We start from the raw sequence: 16570 nt of genomic DNA, 5'->3' as shown, positions 1-16570 counted from the left end.
TAAACCAAACCCCTGCAACAGAATATGGACTTTGTCCACATCTAGTTCCACATCTGGATCAGACCTTTGAAGACTGGGCCCATCTCTCTGTATCTGGAAAGGAGGCAGTGAATAACTTGAGCTGTTTCATAATGAAGTAGCTTATCAAAAGCTCCAGGGTTAGGGCTGTGTTTCAGTTTAGAACAGAGTAGATATATCCAAAACATGCCATTCATTCATATAGGAGCTTATATTGCCACTGTCCAGTTTTGAGTATCAGTTAGTTTCACGTCTGCTAAAATAATTCCCAAAGTGACATTATTTTCCTGTGGCTTGAGGGAGGATGAACTGGCCTTTCTGTTTTGCATGCATGTGTTTATTCGTTCGGCTGATTAGCGTGTATGTGTGCACAGACACTAGAAACCTGTGCTTGCTGGCCAAACAAGCTCCACGTAGGGCTTCCTGGGATTCACTTGGATTGGTTCATGTCAAGAGCAGCCTGTGATATAAACATTAGATGCTAGCATATTGGGTCAGTGCAGTGATTTACACAGAGCGTGTGCTGCAAGATAACTTGGCTGGTTAAACAAAGCGTGGGTAAGCTCCTGGGAACCCACCTCACCCTGAGCCTCAGACTGCTTGCTAATGATCAAGAGCTAAGGTTCCATTTGCTCATTCCGTTGCCCAGACATTTCCACCTGTGCAGGCTGCTACCATAGCAGTGCTTTCCTCTTTGTTCAGAGTGGCAGGGAATCAGCTAGTGGCTGGGCTGCAGAGTCCTGCTGCTTGTGTGTGCAATGTGTTATATGAGGAGCACTGGGTTTTCAGATGACAGGTGGATTGCTAAGGTCTCAACCTGTTCATTTCCATTTTCCTCTGTGCTGGAGTCTATGAACTTGTGTGTTGATTAGCAACCTTGCTATGTATGGCGCTCGATCTATGGTTTGCCAGTGAAGCAAGAGAATGACAGAGGATTCAGGCATATACCAAGAATTTCATATTACTGCTGTACCCTGACCCAAGTCTCTCTTCTTTACCTCAAACTTTGGCTTGTCTGGAATATCTGTGGGGAGACTTCTTTCAGTAGCACTGTAGATCTCAGATCACCTTCATCTTTACTATTTATCACTGCAGTGATACACAGAGGCTGTGATCAGGGTTTTGGATTCCCAGGTGCCAGGTGTTGCACAAACATATAGCAAAAAGAAGCCCCTGCTTCAAAAAACTTATAGCCTAAGTATAATTGAAACTTCTGTCTCAGAGCCCTCCTGGTTCAAATTAAATCACAGTCCCCAGCGTTCCAGAATGCTTTCCAGCCCTGGGCTGGGCTGGGCTGTGCTGTCTGCTTCAGAGAGCAGGGCTGGCCCCACTCCTCTGCTCCCTAGCTGGAGCAGTGAGAGCTGGCTGACAAGTGGGGTGGAGGCTGGCTGGGGATGTAGCCTAGTCTGCATGGAGGGGACTACACCCCCCAGGCAAACCCCAGCTCAGGTCTAGGGCCAGGGAGGGGGGTTAAAGACCCCTTCCCCTGTTCAAACTCACTGCTGGCTGCAACAGTGGACTACAAATCTCAGAGGCACCTGAAAGCACATAGAGGAAGTGATTAGCAAACCTGCAGAGTCCTGCTGCTGTAATTCTGGACTGCAAATTCCAGAGACCTCCAGGGCAGCAGGAAGAGGAAGTGAATGCACAGCCAGAGAGCCCAGCTCTAGCGCCTCCAGGATTCTGGCCTGAGCCACTGCAGGTATGTGGCTACATTTCCTGTATCAAAGGTAAATGTCTGTTCACTTCTGTTTCAGTGTAATCTGTGGAGCTTAGAGTAACCTGCAAAGACTGAATCGATTCAGCTTTTTGACTGTCTGTACCTAGCCCAGATGTCTGAATTAGTGGAGTTGCAGCTGTTTCTTCTTCCCTACCATAATGCTTTTTCTATTCCACTGTGATCAATCATTTTAGCACAATAAATAAAGGAAATAAAAGAATTAAAGTCAAAGATGGAAAATCCCTCCAGATGGGCTCTTGTATACAAAGAGAGATGCTGCTTCTGTAGCAACACATCAACCACCCAAAGCCTTTCCCCCACTCCAGCATCCTCCCTCCACCTCATTTGAATCCCTCCTTGTATTTATTTGAGCACCGTGGTGCACAGTGTTGCAGCTTGCTGAAATATAAACTCAGGAGGAGCCCAGGGTCTGGAGAGCAGCTTTGTTACTCTTGGTAGGTTCTGATGGCTATGGGTTTATTTTTCTTTCCTAGTCAACATCTGGACTGATACAGAGGAGAGTAAACTGCAGTGGATGGATGCCACTAAGAAGCAAAGTTTTCTGCTCAACTGAAACCTACTAATTTGGGCTTAGAAACAGTATCCCTCTATGGGTGTGGCCGTGCCACTCTCTGCAATGAGCCCTCCCGCCTGGTGGCTGCTCTGCAGATTTATAGGAACTGCCATTCTTCCTTTGAATGAGTTGTTTCAAAATTGCCTGGATCTTCCTCACAGACGATTTGGCCATCAGGGTGCCAAGCATGACAACATGCAAGCAGTGGTGTAGCCCACAAGTGGTTCTTTTTATAAAGACTTTCCCAGCCCTGGGACACCAAGCTGAGCTTCTCAAGTGGATGAGTGCCTCAGGGGTACATTCAGCGTTCCTCTGTTAACTTCCTTTGATTATTTTCACTCCTGGAGGGAGTATGGGAATGTGTAGTGTTGTTTATGTGCATGAATTTAATCTGTCTTTAGCCTATGCCATAGTTTCTCTTGAAACTTTCAGAGCACCCAATTAAGCTAGGGAGGTGCAGTATTATTATACCCATTTTATATATGGGTAAACTGAGACACAGGGAGAGTAAGGTCCTACATTCCCAGTAGCAGAGACAGGAACAGAATCCAAGCTTGGCTACTCCCTGTCCTGATCAAATCAATAGGCTGGGGAATTATAACATTCTGCATTATAGGCCTGCCAGGATTGAAGCTTTATTATGCTGGGTGCTGCTTGTAGAAATAGTGAGAGACAGTTATTGCCCTGAAGATCTTTCAAGTTTAAATAGACAGCACAAACAGCGTGGGAAAAGGAAGCAGTCTAGGATATGACAATTTATCCCGGGGCAAAAGAAAGTGGGGCTTTACCGCATAACAGTTGTTTCATGGTAAGTGCCCATGTGTGTGCTCTTACTGTATTGTATGTAGAAGAAACCCACAGTTTTAGCCCTTGATAAAATCGCAGTAAATTGCAATGGTTTATCTATTTATTGTGGGCTAAGAGCAGACTCATAGGCAGCTACTGCAGAATAACTAATGTGCAGTAAAGCCCCTCTCCACTGTACCCCATCATGCTAAGTTGTTCATATGTCCATGCTGTCAGAGTGAGGAAATGAATTCCCACAGAGCAGATCAGTGGCAGAGCCATATTTAGAACTCAGTTCTCTCTCTACTTCCCCATCCGCTGGACTCTTTGGATTGATACAAATTATTTTGAAAGCTCCCTTCAGCAGCCACCTCCCTTCAGATAACCGTTAATAGGTTTTTTTTAAGAGTACACATTTTTCTGTAATACCACCATGGGCTGCCAAGCTCATAAAAGCTCTTTCTTTAAATCTTTCTTTTACAACAGCAGCGGCTGCTGGTAACATGATCACCCTTTAGAGCTTGCCTAATCTGTGTAATATATGTCTCAGTAATTGCCTGAGGCTTTCTTCTCCTTGGTGGGCATTATACAGAGTTAATGCCCACCTGGTGGGAAGGAGAGGGGTCATCTGGCCTCCTCAGCACCGGAGACAGTTGTTCCACAACATGCTTGTAGCACCATGGTGATGTGGAAATAAACCAGCGTTCCAGAATCTACACTTACATCATTGCCTTGGCAGGCAGCAGACCAATCGGAGCTGGAGCCACTGTTAATGTTCAAAAGAGTGCAAAAGAAAAAAGAACTCCGAGACAAGTTCAAGGAGGATCTGGGTGGTTGTTTTAAACTTAATTTTAGGCGCTTAATCCTTGGCTAAATTGAAGCCACAGCAACACAAGTCATCAGTCAGAATCAACCAGTAATGTCAAGCCCTTCTAACCTCTCTTGTACCTTTCCTGAACAGCTGTTTTGATTTTGGAAATGTCGAGGTGATGTTGTTGCCATTACGGTATAGGAAATATGTGAGAGGCAAGAGTTCTTGTCGGTGAAATCTTTTATTGGACCAACTGCATGGTTGGGGTAGACATAGGCAATTTTGGGTATCACGGTATCTTTGCAGAAAGGTATTTGGGTATCTCAGTACCTTTCTTCAGGCCACAGGGAAAGAATTAGACACAGCAGAGATAAGCAGCAGATGTAACAATAGCTTGTGTAAAACTCCATAAATAAACCAAAATAGGATATAAGAGAAAGTACAGGCACTCCTCACTTAACGACCGAGCAACGTTCCTACGACTCGGTCGTTAAACGGGTAGGTCGTTAAGTGAGGAGTAAAGTGCAGAGGTTAACTATTATGAGGTAGATTATAATGGGCCATGAAGTCATTGGCTATGCCAGGTCTATTGTTCATGTCTTGACTTTGTCACTCTGCCCCTTAGGTTCATTGTTGCCACAACCCCACTGGCAAGAAGCTTGTGCTTGTTTTCTTTCTTTAATTAGTTAGTTATTGGTATATATTTGAAGGGTACCAGCTGTCAAGGGAAGCTAGAAAGACTCCCCGCAGCATCCCTCAATGGAGATTTCCAGGGCTAAAAGCAAAACCGTCACTTTTGGAAATGGTGGGTGTAGACCCTCAGCCACAGAAGCATCAGGAGTCAAGCGGTTCCCGCCAATCAGTTCAAAAATCAAGGGTGAGTGAAGTTCTTACAGAAATGATCCTACTCAAAACCACAAATTAAGGGTGAAGCAGTCCTGCCCATCGCTGCTTTCCTTCAGCTCTCCGTTTTGCTACTTTGTATTTTCTGGCTAATTCCAACCTTTCTGAGAAGCATTAGGTTTACTGAATTGCCTGGGTACCATGGTTTTGGGTAGAGAGAAGGACTGAAGGGTAACCAGAGTGAGTAGAAATTCTTCAGTGTCCCAAAACGATAGTTAGACTGGCAAAGGGTTAGATAAGGAGAAGATGGACAGACAGACAGAGGGTGGAGGTGGTGATAGCAGTTATTGATAATAGTTATTGATGCTTAGCATTTTCAACCATAGACTTCAGAGGGAAGTTAACATTCTTATAGATGTTTTATTTGTAAATAGAAAGACAGAAAGATAGACAAACCTGAGGGGAGAAGGTCTTTTGGAGGAAGAGAATATATGCAGCTAGATGGGGTTGTGCAGACCACGGAGGGGAGAGAGTTTAGAAGGAACCAGCAATCTGAAGGTTGTGCCTGTCTTTGGTGGGATGTCAGTGGCACCTCAAACAGCTTCCCCCACAGCTTTGGAAAGTAAAAAGAAAATGGACTGCTAACCACTTTCTTAGGTCACTGTTTCTCCAAGAACAGTTTAAGGATCACATCCCTGTCGAGACTGACAGAATATCAAGAGTAGAGATTGTTTTATGAGAAGACAGCAGCCTCTACAGTCATCTGTATACCCTGAAATGATGTGGGGCAGGTGGCTGGATTCTTCACTGGGATAAAGTTATCACCATAATTTTCCAGAGAATGGGAGGGTAAGAGATAGGTATAGCCTTAGTGATAAAGATAAGTAGGTATAAACTTATCATGAGGCCTAGGGTACCAGGCAGGTGAGAAGCCACAAGCATCCTCATCTAAGGTTGACAACTTCACACAGTTCTTTAGACTAGGGTTTGGGGTAGGAGCTAGAGACCACCTCGTTATATCACATTCTCTTCAAGGTTACTTCTTGAGCCAAAATGATACATAAGTGACGGCATGAAGTCATTTCTCAAAGATCTTAGAGCTTGACCCTTTTCTGGTTTGAACATTTTTTATGTATTTCCTGGCTCTTGTGTCTTTGTATGTTAACGCTCTAAATGAAAGTTTCTCTTTGTGTTCCAGGTCCAGGGCCTGCAAAATATGCCAGGAAGCCTTGCACTGGCTTCATGAATCATGACTTCACCATGTTTGCAGAACCAGCCTACACAATGCATATAAAACACACAGGAAAAAGTGAGGATAAAGGGAAAGGGAAGAGGTTTAGAGAGACTGAGCTAGATCCCCCCTGATGTGAATTAGGGTAGCTTCACTGCAATGGTGGGGCTTTTCCAATTTACACCAACTGAGAATTTGGCCCACAGTGCCCTATTCTACAACAATCCAAGATGAGTTTGGTTACCTTTCCTTCAGACCACACAGGGAAAGAATTTTAACCTGACTAAACCCCAAAAGCCTATGGACTGACCACCCAGTTGGCATGTAATAGCTCAGTTTATGCCTGAATGTCTATGGACTGAGCACCCAAGCTGCATTAATTTACAAGATAAATATACGTTGTTCTGAAAGCAGTGCTTCCTTACCCTAATGGTGTCAGGAAGTGAAGTGTTCATATGTGCTGTCAACCCATGGACACATTCTCTATGGGCACTTTGTTCTGCTGTCTGCAAAGGCAAGAGACTTCAGTAGGAAGATACGTGGTCATCATGTCCAGCCTCTCTGTTCCTGTGCATTTTAGTGACAAGGGCCACAGCTTTAAGGGACAGTTGAGGGGCAAAAGAAGATGAACCAGTGACACAGCTGAGGGTCAGTCATAGCTTGTGAGTAGGTGGGAACTGACATTTCACATCATATCCTGAACTTGATTCTTCTCCTTTCTCTTATAGCCTTGACTGACGTGGTCAGCCCTGGTCCCTGTTACTTTGTAGACCCCCATGTCTCCCGATTTGGGAAGCAGAAGATACCATTATCAGTCATATTTGACCGAGAAAGGGAGCCAAGTAAGTAGCATTTATATAGATCAACAAGTTCTGATTCTCCAGGGGCTAGAAGGGCTGCCAGGAAATATTAGCCAATCACAGCCCACCAAGAAAGATCAGAAGACTTGTCTCGTTCTCAAAAAAAAAAGAAGAAAAAAAAAGAAAGAAAGAAAGAAGGAAGGGTAGGGGGGAGAGATCTTTACCCAGAAACACCCTGACCTTGGGTGGGGCCTAGCAGACTGATTAAAGTGGGTATGATTAAAGTCTGCCATAGCCTGCATAGCATTGTACATTCATTATCAAAGCACCTGGTGCCATTTTTGGGTTGAGTTTCAGCAAGCAATTGCAGGACTAACAGGAAGCTCATTGTTAGAGGTGCCTTGCTCCTGAGGGCTGCACTGGAGCTTGGAGACTGGGCTCTGCCTGCTTTGTGACACATCAGGGGTCAGGCGTCTACAGTACATGCCTATAGGTGCCAACAGGGACCAGCATCTAAGTCACATACCCAGTTCACTTAATGTTTAGTCAGGCAGACAACGCAGAGTGTCTCAGATGGTGTGTGCCTAACATCATATCAGCCTTTGGCAGATGAGTAACCTTTACCTGATTCAAAGTCCTTTGAGATCTGTGGATAGATGCTCCTTGACTTCAGCGGGCTTTGGGTCACCATCTACATTTAAAACTACTGTAAGGTCTTCATTGTGATCTCCATGTCCTCCTTGGGGAAAAAGAGAAATAGGATTAGTGGGAGGAAACACCTACTCTGACAAATTTCCTTGTATGTTCTTAAGTCCCTCCTGTCAATTCCTAGACAAACCCACCTTGTCCTGTTAGACCCTGGCAATGGTTATTATAAACCAAAGCCTTCTCAGAAACATTGACATTAGCCAGAAAATAAAAACTAGCAAAAATGCCACTGCGCAACTTTGCATGCATCGCATCTGCTGAGGATTGGGGTTTTGACAGGGCTTTATATAGAGGTGAGATGAAGCTTCCCATCTGCCCCCCCAAAAAACATTTGACTCCTTAACAACAGTTACATCTGGGAACTGCTGTCGATTATGTCCAGCTGCTTTCACTGCATCAGATCAGTAAACTGATAATATGAAGCGTTGTGGCTTTTTGTTGTGGTTGGAAACAGCTGGGTAGATATGTGAGTACCTGTGAGATTTGTTTTACCCAGGGGAAGGATGAAGGATACCAGAGGGAGTGACTTGGTTTGTTCAGTAATCAGAGCTGCTTTGTCTTCATACGGCCTGGGGACTCTGGGATGTTGAGGATGTGACTGCCTGAATGAACATACAAACAAAGCCAGTGAAAATCACGTGGAAATAATGCCAAGGAATTCAAAGGGCTTTGTGCCTTTAGTTTTACGTTCAACTACTTTGGATTTTAGTTATGGAGTGAAAGATAAATGACTTTGAATTACAAAGTTAAGATGCTACTGAAGGGTTTAACGGTGACATCAGAGGATAGCACTCTATCCATCTGTTACCATAATGATTTGAGAGGCACAATCTGAATTTGCTGGGGATGAGAACTGCCTGCCCCACCTTCCAGAGCATGGCTGAAACCTCTTTGTTTGAGGTCTTCAAATAATATGCCCACAACTTAAGGGAAGGAGACAGGTCCTGAGGTTAAGGCAGCAAGATGAAGAGGGAGTAAACCTGGATTCCATTCCTGGCTTTCTGAAAGACTTTCTGTATAATTTTATCCAACTCACTCAGACTGCTCCGTGCCTCAGTTTCTCTGCCTGCTAAATAAACCTATTAATGCCAGGGCAGGTTGTGCTGTAGACATAGCCTTCTAAGTTCTGTATTGCATATGGTATGTGAAAAAATGTTTGGACATGGGAAGACTTGTATATTGTATATAAGACTTGACATTTAGTTTGGGGGTGATGCAAGGTTCCCTACAAAGGCAACTTCTGGACTGAGAGTTGTCCAGGTATTGGGAGATTTGCTACCTGTCTTTGTCTCTGATCAAGGGCAGTTCTTGAGGCAGTTTGATCTGTGGGAACTGAGTCTTAGAAGAAGGGGCTGTTGGCATGATTTTTGAGCATCTCTTTTTCAGGACTGATATGCAAGGTACATGTACTCTGTGTTATCTGTGCTTTCTTCCCTCCTGTGAAGCTTAGGTGAAAGCTCTGGATATCTGCTGCCACTCAAAAGATGGCAGCAATGCAAGAATTGTAACAGGAGATAGGTGTCAGAAGCCGAGGTGACAGTAATGTTGTCTGATTAGATTTGAGATCCACAGGGGGAAGGTATTGGAGCAAGGGCTTACTGTGTTGTAATGTTGAACACAGCTCCATGCAAATGACAGGATAGCTGAAAAGTGCAGTGCTGTGAAGTCATATGCAGCTTGGTTTTTCAAATTTAGAAACATAGGCACCATTGTGAATGTTGAATCCTAGGAAATTGGTTGGAATCACTATTAAGACTATAGCAGTGTGGCTATGCTTGAAGCTTTAGAAGATGTACAAAGACGAAGGATACAGGGACTATTTCTTTAAATCTGTGTTAGGGACCCAGGCAGAAGCAAAGCTGGTGATGTTTCTAGGTAGAAACTTTATGGCAAAGCAGGGGCTTAGTATCTGAAGGGAAAATACTGTTTTTTCTTATTCTGAGAAAGTTCCTTGTCTCATTTTGGGAGAAAGCAACTCACTGTCCTTGCGAGAATTTATCTCTGCTGCATAACGCCAAGGAAGGCCACAGTAGGAGTCTTATCTGCTATTCCTTTTCTTTAATTATTGGACCATGATGCCCCCTTATAAAGAGCAGCCATGTGAATATTCTATTGTTAAACTTAGAATCACAGAAAATTAGGGTTGGAAGGGACCTCAGGAGGTCATCTAGTCCAACCCCCTGCTCAAAGTAGGACCATCCCCAATAATATCATCCCAGCTAAAGCCATATCTATCCGAATCTTAAAAACCTCCAAAGATGGAGCTTCCACAACCTCTTTGGGTAACCTGTTCCAGTGCTTTACTTGTTAAACTGCAAGTCTGCAGCAGCTCTGTGGCCCTCACACAGAGGCCAAACCCTACCCATTCTGGCGAAAAGCCAAATATGAGGAAAGAAACCTCAAGGGATTCAGCTAAGAAGCCACAGAGTCCAGGGATCCAGAGGATACAGTTAAAAATAGGACACTTCCATTCATGATTACATAGCTCAGGGATGCCAGTAAATGAGTGTCTAAGCCAAGGTCCCTGCCAGAATATGGGACTGCTCGAGGTGATGTCATCTCTAATTTCCCACAGAAACCACACAATCTATAAAGGCAGAGCAAGTTCTTTGGGCATCAGTTTGCATATAGGAAACCAGGTTACCTCAGAGATCAATCTGCATCCCTTCTGGAGAAACAGTGGGCTCCTGCCCTGCAAAGAAATCTCTGTATCTGTTCATGTTTTGAGAATACATCAGGGATCTCAGATCATGGATAGGCCTTTGGCCTACATATAGAAATTAAGTGGTATTCCAAATACCCACGCATCATATTTGCTCTGGATGTGGCAACCGATGAATACTGATATAGAAACAGATGTTATTTTTTCTTCTTACTTGGCTTTTTCCACCTTCTTTCTCAGTTTCATCATTGCCTCAACTGGACCAATTTTTTTTGCCTTCACATCTTTAAGAAACCACTGTCTCCATGCCAGCTGTATGGTCCCAGTTTGCCCCTTAGACTTAGGTTAGGGATAGACATTCAAAACGCCTAAACCTGAATTGATTCAATCTTTGCAGGATAGTCTAACCCAGCTAGGCTAAACCAGTTTGTAACCAGACAGACATCCAAGAAATGCAGGCACATGCCTGCAGTGGCTCAGGCTAGAAGCCGGGGGGCACTAGAGCAGCCCTCCCTTCCCTTCCCTTCCATAGTGCTGAGCTGAGGGGGGTGTGGTCAGGCCCAAGCAGGACACTATGATTAGGGAGGGGTCCATCCTCCCCCACCCCTGCTCCTGAGCAGCCCAGCAGGGAATGTTTATCACCCCTAACTCAGTGTTTATCACTCCATTAAGAAAACAGAGGGACATTAACAGCTATCTGTTGATTCTGCCTTTGTCCCACCTGCCACAGCTTAGAGGTAGCCAGAATGTGGTCTGCTAGCTGATGCTGAGAAGTGTCTGTAAGGGACGGGGGAATGCCTGCTTAGCAGAGAGTGGGGAGGGAAGGGAGGGAGCAGAAGCCAGGCAGATGCTTGCAGAGACTGCTGGAGCAGAGGAGAGGGGCCAGCTCTGCTATGGAGCAGAGAGCCCCACCCAGCCAGAGAGCATGCTGGGATGCTCGGGGAGTCTGATTTAATTTAAACCAGCAAGGCATCTGGGACAGACATTGCATAAACTGGTCTGAGCCAAATCAGTTAAATCTGATACTACATTCAACCAGGTTTTTCTCACACCAGTTTCAGCCATTTTCAAACTGGTTTATGTGCACAAGCTTCTGTTCTGTTACAGGTTTAAACCAGTTTGTGATCACTTAAACCAGTTTATGTATAATGTCTGTCCCTAGCCTTAATGATATACTTGGCATAGGAATTGTCCTTTGGTTTGTTTTACTTCATGTTCATTCATGCCTGTGGTGAGGTATACATGATGAACTCTATTCATGTCCACCAGGCAGTGGAGGAGCTGACCCATCTAGATGACTTGATAACCTGCTCCAAGGACTTCTATCAGACTCTGCTCACTCCTGTTCCTCACAGAAGTCACTCATAGTCTGCTAAGGGGTATAGGTTGTAGCCATGTTGGTCAAAGGACATCATAGACAAAGAACCTTGTCCGCCCGTGGTCTGCTAAGGGCATTTAATCCTTGGCGTAGTTCAGTCTGGCATTTGAGAGGACATCTCCTACCCCTCTCTGGGAGGAGAGGATATCTACTCATCCAACCTGCTGTGTAAGGCCCTTGTGCCTGCAAGGGAGGGTGAAGTGTGCCCTATTACTTGACTTGCTCACAGTCTCTGGCATGTTAAGTATTGAACAACTTGCTGTGTCTGTCTCACTTGTTCCTGAGGGGAACAGCAAATTCTTTTCAGGGCTAATGTGCTGATTTGCCAAGTGTACTGACTCATCTCTCCTGTGTTTCTTACTTACAAGTCCTGTAAAGGTCAGGACAGGGGGTCTGGAAAGCTTGTTAAATGCAAGGCCACATAAACAGCTCTGTCTTTTACTGATACTTAGCACTTGGGACAGGCAGGTTTCATCACCTTAACTTCAGGTGCAGCATCCAGTCCTCAGTCCCTAGTAGAGGTCCTGTCTATGAAAACCCCATCCTTCTGAGTTTTTTCATCACTGCTCGACCTAGAGCTGTTAGGAACCAGCAGGGAAGAAGAGCTGTGAGACAGAGGGTTATCAGGGTAGTGGAGTTTTCCTCAGGAGAAATGAATGGTCTCTTGCTCGAAGAGTTAATGAGATGTGAAGACCCTGCTTCTGGGGAAGATCCCTGGTGAAGCATGCTCACACCGAAAACAGGACATCTAGGGAGGAAAAAATAAAATGTGTCCCTTCTGGGGAGTTTGAAGGGGCTTGGTAGAGGTGGAAGGGTTTAATGAGGGAAGATAAATGGGGACAGCATTAGAGTGCCAAGGGAGATGCGTTGCCCATGTCACTAATGAGAGCCATGGCAGACCTGGGCATTGCTGATTCCCAAGTAGACCCAAGCAGCTCTCATTTCTCTATTTGTGCACATGGTCCCTCATTAGCCAACAGGCACTGAGGGAGGGTGCTGATCTGAAATGCCTCTTGTGGAAGCCTTTGCTATTCATCCTATTACTGCGCAGGCACTAGTGCCAGGCATCGTGAGCTTTGGAGCCTGCTGATTCTTTTTCTGCACTAAAGAGGTGATCATCTCAGGGGCCAGGGGAAGGGGTGAGAAAACAGACAGAAGCTGGGGGGCGACCAGGGAATGGCTTGGGAGCCCTTTGGGTCAACGTACATCTTTTTGTGAGAAAGGACATCTCCACAGCAGATGACTACCTTGCTGACTACTGACCTGAGTGTTCAGGAGCACGCTGGGACTCATTTACCACTAAGGTCCTGAAGGGGATGACCTCCTAGGAGGAAAGGGAGTCTCAGATACTGGAGGGTGAACAAAGGACTCAGCCATAGTTAGGTCATGTCTTGAGGGAAGCCATGGGATTAGGTGCTCAGGATTACAGTTGTGAAGGTGAGGGACTGACCTGCGGGCAGAAAGGAGCCACTGGAGGCTCATGGAGTTAGAGTTGGGGTTGATTGCATGGACAAGGGAGGATTATTGCTTCAGTACTTCTGAGGCAGGAAGGTAAATTGGAGGAACGAAGAATTTGCCTACCTGGGGAGTCTGCATAAGTGCCTAAAGAGAGGTACAGGGAGGAGAATGGATTGAGTGAAGCTGGCTGCTGGTGGCTGCTGTCTTGGCCCTGCAGGTGCTCAGGGCTCTGGCTCTGGCTGTCCCTCTGGCTGCGGGCCCATGCACAGAAGCAGAAGGTTTCCCTCAGGTGCTGAAGAACTTGGGAAGATTGTGCAGAACCCAACTCTCAGTATCACAGTCAGAGGCAAAGCTGCCATATACTTCAGTGGGACCATAACTGGCCTTGCTGTCTCTGTGGCTTTGGGACCTGGCTCCTTGGTCTCTGTGGCTGCTCTGTGTTTTTCTGGGCTCCCTGATGTGTGAGCAAAGGCTGTGGAGGAAAGACTGTCTGTGGATGCTTTCTGGGCCCCTGTTTGACTGGGAACCTGATCCAAACTTTCCTGTGGCTGGTGGAGATGGAGGAAAGCCTTGGCATACGCTGCCCAGTGAACGTGTAACTGGGCTTTGGCCACAAACACACATGTTACAGGCCCACATTTCATCTTCCATGGCCCAGGGGCTGCTCCCCAGCCTGAAATGGCAGGTGCCTCCTCTTGACATTGAGCTCTCTAAGGCTGTTGTGTTACTGCCTCCAACCCTCCACAGCCTGATCCACAGCCAAGGCCTGTGTTGTAGGAGAGCGGCAAGTGAGAAGACTGATGGGGTGTCCTGGGCAACAGACATGCCATCAGGATCCTTCAGGCCCTTGAAATGTTCCCCTCTGCCTTGTGTCTGACCTGCTGCTTCCCTGAACTGCACATCACTGTAGCTGTAGAACTAGAACAGGGAACTAGAACGAGTGTGAAGTGCCATGACTTGGAGAAAATCCCTGCCACTGCTGAGCATGAGAATGATGACCAGGGTTATTCCTCCCTTGATCCTGCAGCCACTGGCCAGAGAGCAGACACAGGACTGTGCCACTGACTGAACATTTCTTGGCTCACTGGTGCCATCTTGGGCACTGCGTTACCACCCGCCCCGGGAGATGCTCTTGGTAGTATCACGGGAGAGGCTGCGTATTGGAGGCCAAAGGCTGACTTATTTTGGCTCCATTCCTTTTTCCCATGGAGACAAAGGTGGGAGCAAGAGGATTTGTGGGCAGCTAATTGTCCCCTCCTCCCCCAAGTAGCCTGACATTGAAAAATGGTGTTGGAGTCGTGCCCTGTCTGCTAGTGGTGCTGCCTCTCAGTAGAAAATCCAATACATCTATTAGGAGTCATCAGAAAAGCATCAATAATGCCTATGCTGAGATGGCTGCTGGCTGACTGATTAATACCTTAAGTGCCTGTTCTGTGGGTCTGAAAAGCCCCTGCACCCAGGCAGGCTACATTTACCTGGTGTCCTAAGGCAAGGCCTGGACCCTCTTGGTCAGATTTGACAATGCCACTTTGAGTAAGGCAGGGGGTGTCTCAGAAGCTGTCTCCTGCTCTCCTCACAGGGCCATTTCTTGTCAGAGCCAAAACTGGGGGTTTCCCTTAGGTATCAGCACAGTTGTGGTGGATAGCAAGCTTAATATAACAAAGGGGCTCAACGGATTTTGACTTGGAGCTGACTAAGTGCACATTGGTATCATTTTGAGTAACCACATATACTGCTGAGGAGATATTTCACTTTAAAACTGGATGCTGCTCCTGTTGAAGTTGGTGGGAGCTTTGCCAGTCCCTTTTACTCTGAGCAGAATCACATCACTGATGGCAGCCTAAGATTCTCAAAATCCCCAGTGACTTATGAGATCAGATTGCAGAAGGCAGCTGCTGCACAATAGCCCTAATGCAGTGAGATCAGGAGGACACGAACCCAATGAAAAGGCAAAAGACCAGGGTAACTGGGTTGTTAGGGGAAGCCCAGACTGAAAGGAAGGCAGTACCTAAGCAGTAGCAGGAGTTGGTGTGGGTGGGAGCAGGTTTGCCAAAAGTGCATGGTTTCTACTGTGCTGGGACAACACGCTGTGGCTGAAGGATTGCAGATGGCATTTTGACGGTGACATGAGTATGTTTTGCCTTGTGCTAGGCTTCACACAGGCACGGTCTCTTGATTGTTTCAGGCCAGATCCTCAGGTGGAATAAAGGAGGTGACTCCACTGAATTAAGTAGAGCTGCACCAGTTTATAGCAGTTGAGGGTGTGAATCGATTCTCTGGGCTGATACATAACGGCTTCTTTATCGGTATCCTTAACAGACAGCTTTACCAATGCATCTCCTACACAGATCCCTGGCCAGATCCCTTTCACTGGTGCCCTGAACTGTTGTGCACAGCTCTGTCAGTCTTACCTCTTTTCTGTCCTGACTCTGTCCCCAGATTGAGGAAGTATGGTTAAACAGAAGCTCATTTTAAAGGCAAGCAAAATTTAAAGTGATGTCTGCAGCCGGTAAAGCTTATTCCATAAAGCCATAATGGGCACAATCTTGTGCATTCAGCTTCCGTAGGAGATGAAATGAATTCCCATTGCAATGGCCTCAATACTAAACTGCTCTTGCCTTCCAGAGCCATCAGGAGTGCCAGCCCCAAATGCCTACTACAGAGAGAACGTGCACCCGCCAGGAGAGCCTCATGCACCGGCCTACTCCTTGGGTGTCTACACTTGTTACCATAAGTATGACCCCAACCCAGCTCCCAACAGGTATAACCATATGAACGTGTTGGGACCTAAGCTCCCTGTCAAGTCATCTGCCCCCTGCTACAGCATGGCCTCCAGACTGGACTCAGGGGGCTATGCAGAGGACCTCGCTACAGGTCCTGGCCCAGCCTTTGTCAGTAGGCCTGAACCCAATGTCTACCTGAACCGGCAGCCTGCCTACAGCATGAGAGAAAAATATGAGCCCTACAGAGAGCGCTTGCCTGGACCTGCAGATTACAAAGCGGAACACATCACCATTACCAAGCTCAGAGCCCCAGACTTCAGCTTTGGGATCCGACACTCCAACTACCTCACACCCTTGATTGTTGACGTAAAGGAGTGATCCATAGCAGTGGCTGGGCCTGTGGGACTCTGAGCCCCAGAGCTGTTTTGCACATAGGACACCAGTGCATATTGCAGCACATTAACCCCGTGACCGTAGCGCCTGTGGGACCTGATTCAAGACCCAATGAAGTTAATGGAACCTGCTGGAAAGATTCCTATGGATCATGTTCTTCACTGGACACATCTCTATTGCTGGCCTTGTAATTCACAGCATGATATGACTGTGCTTGCCCGTAGTTAAGTCCCCTTAGCTCTCCCTGAATAGTTTGCTCCTTCCTGTTAGCTTAAAAATAAATCAATGAAAGCTTGTTTATTTAGCTTGAATTGAGGATGTTTTGGGAGAGGAGCTGAGCTGTGACATTCCAGTGCTAGCAGTCCTTGTCATCCTCCCCAGGGCTCTGTGGCCCTCAGAGAGGTCCATTTTTAACATCAGATAAATACTGAGCCACGTGTTTGTAAAAGGCTGGGTTCCTTGTGG

At 46.3% G+C, this 16570-nt stretch overlaps 1 protein-coding gene across 2 annotated transcripts; it reads left to right on the top strand.

Moving 5' to 3' along the window:
• The first annotated feature begins 1618 nt into the window (after positions 1-1618).
• ODF3L1 (outer dense fiber of sperm tails 3 like 1) lies at positions 1619-16363 on the top strand. 2 transcript variants are annotated; one of them, XM_025210548.1, is made up of 4 exons: positions 1619-1720; positions 5951-6061; positions 6712-6825; positions 15615-16363. In XM_025210548.1, exons 2-4 carry the CDS (start codon positions 5995-5997, stop codon positions 16088-16090), a joined length of 657 nt encoding a protein of 218 aa, XP_025066333.1. In that variant the 5' UTR covers positions 1619-1720; positions 5951-5994; the 3' UTR covers positions 16091-16363. The 2 variants fall into 2 exon arrangements, with proteins under 2 accessions (XP_025066333.1, XP_025066332.1); XM_025210547.1 differs by lacking the exon at positions 1619-1720 and adding an exon at positions 4669-4786.
• The last annotated feature ends 207 nt before the right edge of the window (positions 16364-16570 follow it).

This window comes from Alligator sinensis, unplaced genomic scaffold, assembly GCF_000455745.1.
Source record: "Alligator sinensis unplaced genomic scaffold, ASM45574v1 scaffold311_1, whole genome shotgun sequence".
Lineage (NCBI taxonomy): Eukaryota > Metazoa > Chordata > Crocodylia > Alligatoridae > Alligator > Alligator sinensis.
Note: the sequence above shows the minus strand (reverse complement) of the source record. Positions and strands in the feature narration are given on the sequence as shown.